The sequence below is a fragment of the Rutidosis leptorrhynchoides genome, chromosome 2 (assembly GCF_046630445.1).
Source record: "Rutidosis leptorrhynchoides isolate AG116_Rl617_1_P2 chromosome 2, CSIRO_AGI_Rlap_v1, whole genome shotgun sequence".
Taxonomy (NCBI): domain Eukaryota; kingdom Viridiplantae; phylum Streptophyta; class Magnoliopsida; order Asterales; family Asteraceae; genus Rutidosis; species Rutidosis leptorrhynchoides.
This window is the reverse complement of record NC_092334.1, coordinates 707,906,721-707,923,441: the sequence shown is the minus strand read 5'-3', so window position 1 is coordinate 707,923,441 and position 16,721 is coordinate 707,906,721. Positions and strand designations below refer to the sequence as shown.

Here is a 16,721-nt window from a genome sequence, read left to right as displayed (position 1 = left end):
ATGGCATCAATTCAGAACGGCACCCAACGCTAGTCAAGCGTTTGCGTCATACGGTGCCAACAACTTACGCTGAGGCGCTTAAAGAATGTCACGATTATATGCGGAGTGGCGAAGATAACGATGTTCCCACAAGCAGCTCGCGAAATGAAAAAAAGGATGATGATGACCGCTCACGAGATCAAAACCGCAGAAATAATTCTCGCGGGCGTTACCATAGTGGCGGTCCTATCAGAAGTGAAAAGGGGAGATCTAATGGCAATTATCGAAGCAATAATCAGCGCGGCATCAACAATCAGAACTATGCGCTTCTTAAAAGCTTATCCAAAACGCCCAAAGAAATTTTGGCGACGGAGCCAGTATGCGCGACCTTCGCGGTCCCAACTCCGCTTACAGAATTTGGTAAGCGGGATAAGACAAAGTATTGTGAATTTCACGATGATTACGGGCACGATACGAATAGGTGTAAAAACTTGATGGAACGGGTACTGGAGGCGCTCCGTGCGGGTAAGTTGGATCACCTCAAACCGCCAAAGAAAGATAAAGGGAAAGCCGCAGAAGAGGGGTCAAAAACTAAAACCTTCGCGTGGCAGAAAGTGGATAAGGCCAAAAATGCTGATTTAACCATTAACATGGTTGACGCAGAGAAATTAGGTCAGCGAAGAAAGTATAACGATCATCAGGATTGGGAACTTCTTCCAATCACTTTCCCTCCTGTGATGTCAATTGACAGGGTGAATGAACCTATCATTATCAAGTGCCGCATTCCTTCTTGCGGGGTGCAGGTCAAGCGCATGCATGTCGACACTGGGAGCGGCGTTGACATTATGTACGAGCATTGCTATCAATTTCTTCCCGAACACGTGAAGGCGCAGCTACATCCGTCTGATATCACCCTGTCTGGTTTTTCCGGAGAAAGCTCATGGCCCGTGGGACGGATAGAGTTATTAATAGAGCTCGAAGATGACAAGAATCCGCAGTTAATAAGGAACGAATTAGTTGACTTTTATGTGGTTCGCTCGACTTCGCGATATAATGCGCTACTGGGAAGAAATTTCATACGGCGTTTTAACATCATACCTTCGGTAGTGCACGGTTTGATTAAGTTTCCTACTAAGGGAGGAGTTGCCACAATGGCGTCACATCAAACGATTGAGATATGTGCGTCAGTTGTGCAAATTAACATCCCTAGCGTCGGGGAGCAGATTGCAAGCAGTGCGGTCATTGCTAATCGCTTGCATCCAGATAAGGGTATAAAAATCGGCGCAGGTTTATCAGCTGAAACCAAGGCTAAGTTACATGGTATATTGTCCGCAAACGCAGATGTTTTCGCATGGCGCGAATCAGATATGACAGGTGTCCCGCGGGACATTGCGGAACATAAATTGAATGTTAATCCATCGCTCACACCTGTTAGACAAAAGAAGCGGCATATGGCTTTAGACCGCAGTGATTGGCTATGCGCAGAAGTAGACAACCTTGTCAAAGCAAACATTCTACGCGAAGTGCGTTATCAAACATGGGTTGCCAATCCGGTGTTGGTGAAAAAGGCTGATGGTAACTGGCGAATGTGCGTTGATTTTAAAGACATTAACAAAGCATGTCCTAAAGACAATTACCCTCTCCGGGAGATAGACTGGAAGGTTGAATCTTTGTCTGGATTCAGATATAAGTGCTTTCTGGACGCATACAAAGGTTATCACCAAATTCTAATGGCTGCGGAAGACGAAGACAAGACTGCTTTTCATACGCCGCAGGGTATTTATTGTTACACAAAGATGCCTTTCGGCTTGAAGAACGCGGGCGCGACCTATCAGCGTGTAATTGACGCAGCATTCAAGCCTCAAATTGGCAGAAATCTTGAAGCGTATGTCGATGACTTGGTAATCAAAAGCAACACCGAAGAAGACATGCTCGCAGACATCCTAGAAACGTTTGCGTCTCTGCGAAGGATCAACATGAAGCTTAATCCGCTTAAATGTAGCTTTGGAGAGGAGGAAGGCAAGTTTCTAGGTCATGTGGTGACAGCGCGGGGTATCAAGGCTAATCCCAAAAAGATTGAAGCTATTGATAATTTACCATCTCCGAAAACAAAGAAAGATGTGCAGAGTCTCACTGGGAAGCTCGCAGCAATCACGCGGTTTTTTTCAAAAGCCGCAGAGCGTCAGCTACCATTCTTTAACACTTTGAAAAACTGTTTGAAGAAAAAGGATTTTGTCTGGACTCAGGAAGCAGAATCAGCCTTTCAGGAGATGAAAAAGGTGCTTGCAGAGTTACCAACACTTACTGCGCCAGTCCCTGGGGAGACGTTAACGCTGTACCTTGCGGCATCAAAGGAAGCAATCAGTTCAGTTCTCATCGCAGACCACGAAAAGGTAACTTATCAATTTACTTGCATTATTTATTTCGCAGAACTTTAACGCTGAGGTTTTCTCAGACACAAATGCCGGTCTACTTCGTAAGCAAGACGCTGACATCAAGCGAAGTAAACTACTCGCCAATAGAGAAGTTAGTATATGCGCTTGTCCATACAGCGCGGCGTTTACGCCGATACTTTCAAGCACATCCGATTGTGGTTCTAACTGATCAGCCAATCAAACAGGTTGGTACATGATTACTTTGCGGCAATGACCGGGGTTACCGCATTGACTAACGCAATCATTTTATTTCATTCAGGTACTGTACAAGCCCGAGATTTCTGGCCGAATGGCCAAGTGGGCAGTCGAATTGGGAGAACATGAAATAAACTTTTCTTCACGCAGTGCGGTTAAGGGTCAAATACTTGCTGACTACCTAGCAGAAATACCTGCGGATGTCGAAGCGTCAGCAGAACATCAAGATCCGCCCGCACCTGTTCTATCACCATGGGAATTATACACCGATGGTGCGTGTAGCGCATCTGGCGCAGGCGCAGGTGTAATTTTGACAGGTCCAGGCGGTGAGGAACATACGTACGCACTGCGGTTTAATTTTGCTGTCACAAACAATGAAGCAGAGTATGAGGCTCTGCTAGCAGGTATGCGCATCGCGCATAAGCTAAATGTTAAAATCTTGCACGCTTACGTGGATTCAAAGCTAGTATGCAATCAAGTCTGCGGAGACTTCGAAGCGCACGACATTGCTATGCAGCAATATTTATCGCTTGTTCATAATCTCGCTGACCAGTTCGAGGCTTTTCAAATCTCGCACGTAATGCGGGGGCAAAATAAGAAGGCGGATGCGCTAAGCAAACTAGCTGCCTTGGCTTTTGATCATATGGGTAAGAAAATTCTAATAGAGGAACTCAACGCAAAATCTATTGTCATGATGCCTCTAGTGGCACTGGTTGAGGAATCAAGCCCAACGTGGATGACGCCCATCATCGCTTTTTTACGGGACGGCACTTCACCCGCGGACTCCTCTGATGCGAAGAAAGTCCGCACAAAGGCACCGCTTTATGCCCTCGAGGGTGACGTCTTGTATCGAAGAAACTATTTGGGACCGCATTTAAGGTGCATAGGTCCGAAAGAGGCAGAGGAAGTTATACGCGAGGTGCATGAGGGTGCATGCGCCCTTCATTCGGGACACAGGTCCATTGTGTCAAAAATCATGCGGTTAGGTTATTATTGGCCTACTATGTACGCAGACACGGCGCGTATTGTCAAGCAATGCGAATCATGCCAAATACATGCACCTATCAGCAGGGCACCTGCGCATCCAATGATACCGGTCTCCTCACCATGGCCATTCTGCAAATGGGCGATCGACATAGTCGGACCATTCCCCAAAGGCCAAGGTAATATTGCCATTCATTTGCTAAATATGCTACTTACGTCATTATCTTACGCATACTCTGCACACGCAGGAAATGTCAAATTCTTAATTGTTGCAATCGATTACTTCACGAAGTGGGTCGAAGCGAAACCGCTGGCAACAATTTCAGGGAAAAGAGTGCGGAATTTTGTATGGGAAGACATTGTCTGTCGATTCGGCATACCCAATGAAATTGTTAGTGATAACGGTACACAATTTGCCGGCGATCCTTTTCGCAGTTGGTGTGTGGAGCTTAATATTAAGCAAACTTTTACTTCAGTTGCGCATCCGCAGGCGAATGGCCAGTGCGAAGTTACCAACCGAGATATAGTTGCTGGAATCAAGGCAAGGTTGGGTCATGACCGCGTTGGTTGGGTGGATGAGCTTCCAAAGGTTTTATGGGCGCATAGAACCACACCCAAAGCAAGCACTGGTGAGACTCCGTTTAGTTTGGTTTATGGGTCAGAAGCTGTTGTACCCGCAGAGATTGGGGTACCAACGTTCCGCATACAAAACTTTGATGAGCAAAATAACTCTGAAGCTCTGCGGGAAAATCTTAATCTGCTTGAAGAACGCAGACTCTCTGCGGCTGTTAACGAAGCAAATAACAAGCAGAAAATCGCAAAGTATTACAATCAGCGTGTGCGTTCACGCACTTATAAGTGCGGTGATTTGGTTTGGCGCCAGAACGATGCAAGTCATGCGGAAGATACTGGGAAACTGGGACCTCGTTGGGAGGGCCCATACAGGGTAGCAGAAGCAAGCAACACCGGGGCATACCATCTAGAGACATTAGATGGCAAACCTGTGAAACGCACTTGGCATGCGACGTTATTGAAAAAATGTTACATGTAGCTAGATGGACTTGATCACTCCAATTTGTTTAGCACATTATTTTATTTTTCATCCTTTCGGATATGTCGCAGTTGTAATCATAATTAATGCCAAATAAAAATAATTACATGCGCATACTTTTGTTGTCCATTTATATTTTTTGTATGCGTTTCCTGCCTACTTAAGGGGTGTCCTCTAGCCCCCGTGCGGCAGAAGCCTGTTTGGTTACAAGGCTAGACAATAACGGCAGGCGAAGGGAATTGGTTTTCCCCTAGCCAAGCGCCACGCAGACTAGATGGCTGCAAAGTCGACTTTAAAAATAAAAAAAAATACAAGCATTGGTTTGCTTGTGCGTAATCGCTCTCGCATTGGTTTGCTTGAGGAACTCCTAAGCATAAAAACATTGGTTTGTTTTTAGTTGCGTTTGCTTACCATATAACTAATAGTGCACCTCTAGTACATGACAAAGCAATAGCGCAGTAGCTTTTGAGTCTAAATTGTTAAAGGTAAGTTAAAATATTGGTTTATTTTACGCAGTACCATCCGCATACGCATAAGTTGTGGTTAACTATGCGCATGCGCATGCGGTTCATAATTTGTTTTGATTCGCGATATATAAACAAGGATATCACGCATGCATAACAGACAAACATATATACACATCCAAATAAATTATTACATAAGTAATTGTTTCACATGCCTGCCCAACATGGGACTTAGGGCTCCAAAATACATTTACAATTACCTGCCTTAGATTAGGGCTTACGGCACAAACTACTCTAGTAATCCTCCTTCAAAAACCCATCAAGCGGCATCGTCGGGTCAGCCGCAAACGCATTGATCAAAGGGATAGGGATGGACTTGATTGCCTCTTCCGCCTCCAGCAGTGCCGCGGCCGTTCCCTCCTTTAATTTCTTTTGGAAAATGTCGGGGAACGGTGGAGTTAGGCCGCATGCCTGGATCACTTCCCGCACAGCCTTGTTCACCTCATGGTCCTTGACCGCATCGACATAGGCATTAAACCGGTCGGACACGGGCTCGGAGTCCATCACTTTCTGCGCAATTGCGGGGAGTGCGGTGCGCAGCTTTGTCATATCTGCCTCGGCCAGCTCGCGATTGGTAACCGCATCGTCCCTCTCCCTCGTCACCTTTTCCAACTCCAGCCTCACTCGCTCAGTTTCCCCCTTTGCCTGATCAACCGCACCCACAAGCTCTTGATTCTTTTTTCTTTCTTGAATCAAGAGGGTCTTGGTTTCGGCCGCAGTCAATTCAACAGCTTTGCGGGCCTCCTCAGCAGCGTCCCTGTCCTTCTTGACCTGATCTACACCCGCCTGCAGCAAACCCAACTCCACCTCTTTGCGCAGTGCAACATCGTATAGGCTGGAGGATCGACGGGCTTGATCCGCAAACATCCCAAAGAATACCAGCCCGCTCTGGACAAAGGCGTTGAGCGCCTGGTTAAACGGCAGCGCGGCCAGTTGCTCGCGGAACTCTGCTGGGAAGATTTGCTGCAAGAATGCAGATTGCTCCGCAGCATTTTCTGCGGAGGACTGGCAAAGTTGGCGGAGGTTGGCAACACGGAAGCTGCCTTGCGGAGGAGGTAATGTAGACTCAGACTCGACGGGGATCGCCTTGTCTTTGGATGTGGCAGTGGCCTGCAGCTCGGGGTTGACCCGCGGTGTTGTTGGCTGCGTCTCCTCCACATGCTCTGCAAAATACTCAGATTAGTACGCAGATTTTTCTACGCGGTATACATGCGATAAAATAAACGCTCACCATTAATGGGGGGAGGTAGGTCTGCGGACCGCGGCTCGATGGCAACAAAATTGTCGTTGCGCATATCCTCCAGCTGCTTAGGAGTCTTCTTCTTCTTCTTCTGAGCCTCGGACGTCCCAGCCGCCTTGCGTTTATTGCCTGACTCCGCCGGCGTTTCCTCCACATGTTCGCTAGCAGCTGCCTGCTCTAGCTGTTTGTCCACATCCTGCTTGCGGAAAGAGATCCCAGCAATCTCCTCCGCGGTAAGCACCTTCTTCATCCTCATCTCTGCAAACAATAAACGCCTGCGTTAGAAAATATACAAAAATTTATGTAAGTACGCGTTTATGCTATTCCTACCCTTTCCATCGGGGCCAACTATGGCCGGCCGCACATCCTCCCAAGGCCAATACGCGGAGATCTTCCCCAACCGCAGCATAACATTACCATACGAACGGTGCACCAGTTGTGCGTTGACGCACTGCTTCAACAACTTTTTCTCCTCGTCATCCAACGCTGGCATCTTGTTCACATCTTTTTCTACCTTCTCGCACCAAATGAGCGTCTGCGGGAAGCCAGTGCCTACTACGGTCTGGTCGACGAAGAAAAAAGTTTCTTTCCAACTTCCCGCATTCGATTTCGGGGTTTTTGTGAAATTTTGGCGTGCGAAGAAGGTGAACCAAGATTTATGGTGGTTGGCTAAGCGGAATAGGTGGCAAAAAACCTTCACCAATGGTACTGTGTTGAGTGCAACACACCACATCTCGAATAGAACGATTTTGCCTATAGCATACGGGTGCAATTGCCCTAGCCCTACTTTGAAATGATCTAGTACGCCTAAAAAGAAGTCGGTGGGTGGAACCCTAAAATTACCATGCTTAAAAGCATGTTCGTAGATCGCCACCTTATTCTCTGGTGGCTGATGGGCTCGCTGGCTAGGCAGTGGTGGTACCGGATTGTAACCCGCTAGAGGGGGGTATTGCTTAACTAAGTGGTCGATGTTTTTCTGGCCTATGTTGGACTCTACATTCTCTACGAAAGTTTCATTAGCTTTGGTCATTTTTAGATGAATGGAGAACGACTGACCTTTAAATGACGATCGGAATATGACGGAGTTGATCGGAATTGATAGGATTTGGAGGCGAGAGCGTATTTGGGAAGCTTGACACCGGAAAAGTGAAAATGTGTGTGATTTGGGGCTATTTATAGGCAAGATTGGGGGAGCGTGGGTTGGAATGGTGTGATCGTGGCCATACACGTGTAATGCAATCGACGGGTAGCATTTGCTGATCGCGCGTGGTGTCAGTTAAGAATGATTACAAACACGCGCGTGGTTCGCACGTGCCTGCGGCACTGTTACTTTATGTCTTGTCAGCCGAATGGGCTTCTGCGATTGTGACAGGCATCGAGGCGCACGCGAGGACATTAAATGCTCGTCGTCCTTTTGTTTTCTCTTTTTCGCTTAATAGTTTGATATCATATGACTTGCGTCATATAACATCAAACTGGGGGGACTTAATGATACCGCAGCCCGCATGCGCATGTAACATACACACGGGCATGCGCTATGGTGCGTATGCGGGGTGCTCTCATGCGTCATGCGGCATGCTGATCCGTATCTGGTCCCTTTACGGCGGTTGCTTAGCTAACAAGCAAATATCTTTTCCATAATTATATCCGTGATTCGGGGGAGATGGTTATGGAAACGATTATCACTATCCTATGACGGTTCTAGAATTAGGGTTTGTCTATAAATACAAACCCTAATCGTCGTTAGCAACATACCACGTTACGTATCCATCTTCTACCACACATCCTACGTAACTTATATCCTCTATCATCTTCTAAAGGTTAACAGGTTAGTTCTTTATTAACTGGTACCTACAACCTTGCTTGGGGCCTTCTGATCGACGGACGTCATCGAAGGTGGACTTAATCACTTGGCCACCCCGCCGACATCATCATGTCGGCCAGGGTTATTCACGGTAGCCGGACCGGAGAGCCACGTTCTAAGATCCTTAAACCCCTTCTTTACGTTGAGCAAGCATGTTAAGACCCCTCGGTTAAAATATGCATGATCACAAGAAATAATAATGGGATAAATGGGAGTGTTTACTTAAATGTGTCACCCCTAGGTCCATGGATTGTTTTGAGTTTACGCCCTATTTAAAATGTTTTAGTAATAAACTTTATATTTTTCTTTCGAATAAATATAAGGTTAAGACTAACTAAATAAAATCTAATTTTCATCGGATTCTTTTTAGATAGCTACTATTCCTTAAGTATTTAAATTGAGATCTAGCCTAGTTTTGACTTTCGCCAATACCCAAATCGTAACGGTTTCCCTTTTTACAATTACACTGTCATATAATTATTGATATTACCCAAACCACCGAAGTTTATTTCTAAATTGGTGTTAATAACTTATCCATAAATTCGTCTAGATCATTTTTAATGTTGAAGCTTAATTTATGTAAATAAAAACAACTTTTGTTATTTTAAATTTAATAAATTAAGTGGCAAGGGTTAAATACCTAATTACATAAAAATGGTTCTTTTAACTAGGCTCAATATTAAAAATACTAAAGTTACATTTTTAACTTTTACAAATGGTAACAATCCATTTCACTAGGGGCTCTACATCTAAGCAAACACTATGAAAATTTAGCTATTCATTACGCTAGGGTAAACATAAAAATATGGATATGCAAACATAATAACAACGATAATTTTAACAGAGTAAACTTACTAAAATATCTTCACTTTCATTAACTTCAAACGGTAGAAAATTACAATAATAACACCCCTTTCACGCGTACAATAACACCCTTAATCACGAATAATACACTCTTAATATTTGAAACTATCCTAAATATTGAACCTTGAGATTAAAATGAAAATGATACAGAGTAATAAATGACAATAATTTGTATGTGTGTATAAATATTTGTGTCCTTCATATTCAACTAGTACTCCGTATTTAAAGCCTACAAGATGTAGTAGGTGATAGTGACTTCATTGCTGTATCTCAGTTCTAAAAGAATTAGTTTTTATCTCCAAAAAGCAGCCGCCCCATTTCTGGCTAATGATTAAACTCGGCCTAATATTACGCGTTTCGTGTAGAGGCTACACGATTCATGTAAGAAAAAATTACTACGCGTTTCGTGTAATCCTACACGATTCGCGTATGAGTTGATGGCAGTTTTCTTTATTTTTCTTTTTCGTTTGTTCTTTGTTGATCCCGTGTTGACGTTAAATTGACTTGGCACTTTCCATTTGAACTCTTTTCTTCAATTATCTTGTACTTTCATTCGGATAAACGTTTCTTGATATAAATTTGGTTAAAACTATCGTTTTATCGTCGTTTCTTCGAATAGCAAGCTCTTGTCTACTTTTATTGTTTTTCTCGTGAAATGCTCATTGAATGTCTTTGTAGATGGTAAAAACCTATGAAATATAAATGATATTGCGTCGAATAATATGTATGTTTAAAGCAATATCAAAATACCCCACACTTGAACGTTGCTTGTCCTCAAGCAATTACATCTTTGAACAGAATTAGAACATTATATATATCTTTATTATCGAACATTAGATCAGACAACACACACTACACGAAATGAAACACACGCTATATGAAATATATTACACAACACAGTATTTATTGGATCACACGCACACGAAACGAAATTCTGACAACAGAAACAAACATGAAACTCGTGATTAGGGTTTAAAAATTTGGATCCTTAGGGAAAATTGGACCTTGTGGAAACGTTTTATGATTTTATAAAATGTCATGCTAGTTTTTACACTAGACACGTTTTCCGGTTTTAACCTCAAATTCCGGTTGAGGGTAACTGAAAACTGAAGTCTCAGTCGGCGATTAGCAAGCTATTCGCCCCCATGATTGTAGTATCATGGAACTTGAAGCCGAATGTCTAAAAAAAAAAAATGGTTTTACACAAATATAATTCATAAAATAGCATAAGTTTTAGAACAAAATTATATCGTGTCCAAATATCATCGGTGAACCATGAGTTTGCACACCTCAATTTGTTATGGCATATGTATGTTGACCGCGGTCAAACATAGATGCGGTTAATCTTTACGGAGATTATCCATCTGGGGATTAGATTCATTAGTCTTAAAAGCTAATTTGCATTGTGCCCCCCCATTGTACGAAACATATCCTTTTCATGGTTAGGATAAGTCTGACCACCAAAAACCCTGTTTGATGCTGAGGTTAGGTGGATTTCCAGCCGATTTTAGGGATGACTTTTCAAGATTTTTCGTCAACCTACAGCTGTTCTGGACTACATCTTCTAACATAAGTTAGCAAGTGTGTCAATTTGGAAGACCTTACTTCCTTACGGGATGGACTTGATTCATCCTCTATTACTCGTAATAGTGGAATATTCAGGTTTATACGTTCCAAAGCAATGATATCTGCAATAACTTCATAGAAACATGTGATATATGGTTCTCAACATAAGGTTTTATAAATTCTTGTTATACTTGGTTTTCTTTTATAGGTTTTAAACAAAGAAACTTATGCGTTTTTAATGTATTGAGACAACAATTTCGGTTTTTGACACCTGATCTTTAATTGCTCGTAGTTACCTTAAAAATTCATTTGATATATTTGTTTAAAAATTTTATAAATCTTGATAAAAATCACCAAATTATAAGTTCTCGGGAATTTATATATTCCCACCCCACACTTAAGATTATGTAATGCCCTCATTACATAAAATCAGATAATAATGTATAAATTTGAGAGGACAAATAGTGTGAAGTATTTGGAACTTCCTTTGTTAACCCATTTGGATTTTCAAATTGTTTTACCTATGATTTTATCCAACGTTTGTATCACAATGTAATTCGATGTTTCGTTTCGTGTAATTGCATTTTCTTCTGTACCTGTCAAAACCATGTTAAAAACATACAAACATGGGGTTGTACTTCAATCATACAAAACAATATTACCCCACACTAATTTCTTACTAATATATAATAAAACATAAGAAGTATAAAAAATATCAATACACACCATTCAATTATGTTATTACACACCATAAAAATAAAAATGATTAAAACAATAGAACTAGTCAAATGGGCTCCAAAATGGTCCTCCTCGTTCGCCCTCCTCCTGTTGCTGTCGCTGCCGTTGCTCGTTTAGGCGTTGTTCCTCGTAGAAACGCCTATATGCATCCTGACTCGCGGCTATGGCGGCGTTATGGTCATAGGGTGGAGGTAGAGGGTCATCGGGTGATTGCCATGGGGGATATGATGGAAAGGCTGAGGGTGCGTAAGCTTGCGGGTTAGACGCGTATAGATATGCCTGTTGGTGCGCCCACTCTAATTGATTTCCCATTCCCCTCTGATCATATCGGATGTTGGACAGCATATTATATTGATCTAGCTGGGTATGCCTAATGTCCCCTAATTGCCGAGATAAAGCAGTGTACTGATCTTCTGATCTCGCTCCCCAGTTTTGATATGAATTACGTACATCTAAACTCAATGCGTTAAATGAGTTTTGGAGCATATCAAAATCAGAAGTACCTGTATGAGACGAGCTAGCCTGATCTGTCTCTCTGCGTCTCCTCCTTGCTTCCCTCGCGGGTTCATCATCCTCCTCCATAGGTGCATGAGCAGCAACTTCCTGTTGCCTTAAACTACGTACCCCACCCCTTACACGTATAGCCTTAGCTGTCCTATACACCTCCAATCCCAAATTACGAACCGGTTGAGCTATTGGTTGGATTGGAGGGTCAAATTCGTTCGGGTCGAGACCGAACCAGGCTGCCAAACACGTGACATAGTGACCCCCCGACATGTCACTGGATCCTCGAGCACCCTTACCAAAATGGGCTAAAAAGTAGGCCACTCCATAGGGTATACTAATAAATGTATCCCTATCTCTAATTGCATCCAAATACCAAAGGTCAACATAATTAATCTTATCTGTATTAAGGAATGCCCTTTGGTTAATTGTGTTCGCTATAAATTTATGAATTATTCGATAGCGAACATCAGTGATCTTAAGGTATGATTCTTGGCCTGCTACATAAGTATTCTTTTGGGAAAAAGAGCGCCAGACACTCAAAGAATCATAATCTCCTGTATACCTAGCTCCTGTAAAAATATATTCCCAAAAACCTGGAGCATTCATCTCATTACCGTCATAAATCCCTAAAGCCATAGTCATGTCGCCTAGGGACATTACCCTATCTATACCACCCAATCTAAATTGTAGGAAACTAGTATCTTCGATATTTTCCGGGTGTATATTCATCCTAACAGTAGAATAAAATTCTAAACACCATTCTCTGTATACAGGAGAATTTAACCTAAACAATCTCTCAAAGTCATTATAATATCTAATTTCCCCAAATTCATTCGTGAAACTTTGGGTTAAAATTTCCCTTATCGGTGTATCTAAATTGACTGGGTCTCCTAAGGGATCCCAATCAACAACGTAAACTGGAGAGATGGTTCGATTTACCAGAATGAGTAAATCCTTAACTTTTTGCACCCTTTGATGTACTTCGTTAGGAAATTGCAGGATCGGGTGTAGGTTCAAGAGTTGTTGTTCCATTTCGGGGGTAACTTGATCTTGTGCTTGTTGTTGGTTAAATGCCCTCATTCTAAATGGTCCCTGCATAATATTTTAAAAACAAGGAAATCATCCCAATAGGATGTGTCAATGTTAGCAAAGAGTTTAAATTCAACAAACAAGCTTGTTTCATCACCACATGAATCAATCTATTTCAACAACATTGGAAGATTTAGTTCTATAATTCAAAATAAAGCAGAAACAAACCAAAAATCATAATTCAAAAATCAAGTTTCATATGCAAAGTTTAATTCACAAGTGAAAACACGCAATTTTTCTAAGTATATCGAATTCAATTCAATCACATTGCGTGTATTTCAGCTTCTAAATAATCCTTAACAGCAATAAAGTTCATACTTGATTCATTAAAATGAACTTGCAAAAAATTAACAAATTTAGGCTAAAATTAAAAATCACACAGTCAAACAATCAAAATCATGTTCAAAAGTTCTAACTACTAACAAAACACTCAAAAACAACTAATTACAACCAAATTAACACACCTCAGTATCAATTTCCTATTTTCCCCAATTTTGTATAAACCCTAATTTTCAATAACCAATTAAACATCATTTTTTTATGCTAATCGGGTTTATTATCCTACTAACAACATAGATATAGCATTAAACAAGCAAAATTCAGCAAAAACATGCATATAAATCGGATTAAAGCTATAAAGAAAAATAATGAAAAACTTGAAGAACACTAAGTAAAATGGGTTTAGAACCCTTACCAATCTAGGCATGTTGAAAGATTGAAGAATTGGAGAAGATTGGAAGTGTTAATTTAAGTTTTTGGGTGTGATTTTCGAGTTTTTGTGCTTTCTTCTCGTCCACAGCAGAAAAAAATGAAAGAGAGTGTGTGAAGAACAGCCCTCTGCCCGTCTGTTATGTTCAGCTACTTTTGACCTTACGCGTTTCGCGTAGGTCTACGCGTTTCGCGTAAGCTTTGTCTTCCACGCGTTTCGTGTAGGTCTACACGATTCGCGTATGCTTTGTTTTTTTTTTTTTTTTTCAACTTATAAACAATTGATTTTAAAATATCCTTTATAGATTTATATTTGTAACAGAAATTCGGTTGTTACACCTGATCTTAATCCGTTTATAAATTTTTAATTTCAATTTATAAAATTCAATCCATTAAAAGTTAAAGTTTTTAATGTTTTTCGAAAACAAATTTAAAATAAAATAAAATAACTATATTTTTGTGTTAAAATTATTAACATTTTTAATTTTAAGTACATGAAAAATAAAAATTACACAAATTAAAATACACTCTATTTTTTTTGTATACCCCTAAATCAACTAATTTTCAAACTTAAAACTTTGTTTCCTATCGATTAGGTAGAGATAAATTCGGTCGTCAAACCTATCATTATCCACGACAAAGATTTACAAGTTATATATTTTTACGGTTATTGATAAAAAGGTAAATTTTTTTCAATCTACTATAGACTTTTAGAATTTAACAAAAAATAATTCTGTGCAATTTTGAAGAATGAAAATTCAGTTGTGACACCTAAACATTTTCATTTTCAAAGAAACAAGTTAAGCTCAAGGCGTTTCACCTTCAATTTAGTAGAAAGGATATTTTTTTTTCTATTTTTTTTTCGTGGTTTACTATTTAACAGATATCTTATGAATCCAATAAGAAATTTCGTGCAATTTGAAAAACGATAATTCAGTTGTAACACTTAACATTTATCGTTTTTAATGAAAACATATTGAACTCAAGGTTCATCACTTTTAAATGGTAGACCTTTTTAATAGAACATACAATAAACAAAAACAAACCAAACACACCAAAACATTACACACAAAAAAATGCACAAACACACAATTGGCGAGAAAAAGATTTAAAGAGTGAAGCCTCGTTGGCTCGCCTCGTAGTGGAGTCGCATTATTTCGCTCCCCATTGCTTCGTAGGCGTAACCTCGCTGGTTTAAGAGGTTTTCTTCTGCACATTTTAAAGGCCCTTCTCGGCATAAGGTTACGTACTCGTAATTAGAGTCCGTTTGGTTCTTTGGGCAATCTCCGGAGTGAGTCGGTTTTCCACATTTTACACATTTACCCAAATGACGTGCTCTACGCCTTTTAGCTGATTTAGATTTTCCTCTTGCATAGTTTGTCTCATTTAGTTTCTGTCTTTCTTCTTTCCTCGCCTTATCGCATCTTTTCTTAATATCTAACACCACATCCCTCGGTAAAATCTTATCGCACTTTAAAATGAAATGGTTGTAGATATACTGACTGCGCATCTTGAAATTACACAATAAAAACAAAAAGAAATTAAAAAGGTAGAATGGAGGGAGAAGACTAGTTCTTTAGGGTCTGCTAGGGAAAGACCAATCTAACCCCACTCTTAAAGATAAGAATAAAAATCGAGAATGGAGTTTAAAACCTTAGAGTTACCCTGAATTTATTTGTCCTTAGGGTAGAAGGTGGTTTCGTCTCTTTCCGTAGTATTGATTTCTTCAAAGTATAACTTGAGTCTGTGTCCGTTCACTTTGAAAGTTCCACCGTCTTTACCATACAACTCTGCATATCCAGATGGAAAAACCTGTTTTATTATATATGGCCCATTCCATCGGGATCTAAGTTTACCAGGTGAAAACTTGAAACGTGATTGGAATACCAATACTTTATCCCCTTGTTCAAATTCTTTCTTTTTTAATCGTGCATCGTGCCATACTTTAGTTTTTTCTTTATATGTTTTAGAATTTTCGTAGGCTTGTAATCTTAATTCATCTAGTTCGTTAAGTTGTGATAACCTATTTTCTCCGGCTTGTACAAGGTCAGTATTACATTCTCTCATAGCCCAGTACGCCTTGTGTTCAACTTCAACAGGTAGATGACACGCTTTACCGTATACAAGTCTAAATGGTGTGGTACCTATTGGTGTTTTATACGCAGTCCTAAAAGCCCACAACGCGTCATCTAACTTGCGTTGCCAGATTTTAGGGTTGTTATTAACCGTCTTTTCAAGTATGCGTTTTAAAGCACGATTCGTGTTCTCCACTTGACCACTTGTTTGCGGGTGGTACGAAGTAGAGAAACGATGAGTTACGCCATACTTCTTCAACACCTTTTCAAGAAGGTTGTTGGTAAAATGTGTTCCTCGGTCGGATATGAGTGCTTTTGGGATTCCAAAGCGTGAGAAGAGATTTTTCAAGAAGTTTACCACCACCCTAGCATCATTTGTAGGCAAAGCTTTTGCTTCAGCCCACTTGGATACATAGTCAACGGCTACTAGTATGTACTTGCACTTATGTGAACTTGGAAAGGGTCCCATGAAATCGATTCCCCAAATGTCAAAGATTTCACAAACTTGGATGCCGGTTTGAGGCATCTCATCCTTTTTCGTGATGTTACCCGTTCGTTGGCATGCGTTACAAGTCCGAACGAAATTATGGGAATCTTTAAAGATCGTGGGCCAATAAAAGCCCGATTCAAGGATTTTTCTTGCAGTGTGGCTTGGTCCGAAATGACCGCCGGTTGGCCCTTGATGGCAATGCTCAAGAATTTGTTGAGCTTCTTGTCCGTACACACAACGGCGAATTATTTGATCCGCACCAACACGAAATAGGTCTGGGTATTCCCAGAAATAAGGCTTTAAATCCGCAAAGAATTTCTTCTTTTGCTGATAAGTAAGTCCTTTTTGTAGAATGCCTGAAGCAAGATAGTTTGCAAAATGGGCAGACCATGGGATTTCAGATTCTTTTTCA

General features: G+C 40.9%; 1 protein-coding gene across 1 annotated transcript; it reads right to left on the bottom strand.

Annotated features, from left to right (window-relative positions):
• Window positions 1–170: 170 nt before the first annotated feature.
• LOC139890448 (uncharacterized) lies at window positions 171–7,633 on the bottom strand. Its single transcript, XM_071873326.1, has 4 exons — window positions 6,739–7,633; window positions 6,400–6,666; window positions 6,241–6,331; window positions 171–249 (listed from the first exon to the last, which is right to left on the bottom strand). Exons 1-4 carry the CDS (start codon window positions 7,436–7,438, stop codon window positions 171–173), a joined length of 1,137 nt encoding a protein of 378 aa, XP_071729427.1. The 5' UTR covers window positions 7,439–7,633.
• Window positions 7,634–16,721: the final 9,088 nt, after the last annotated feature.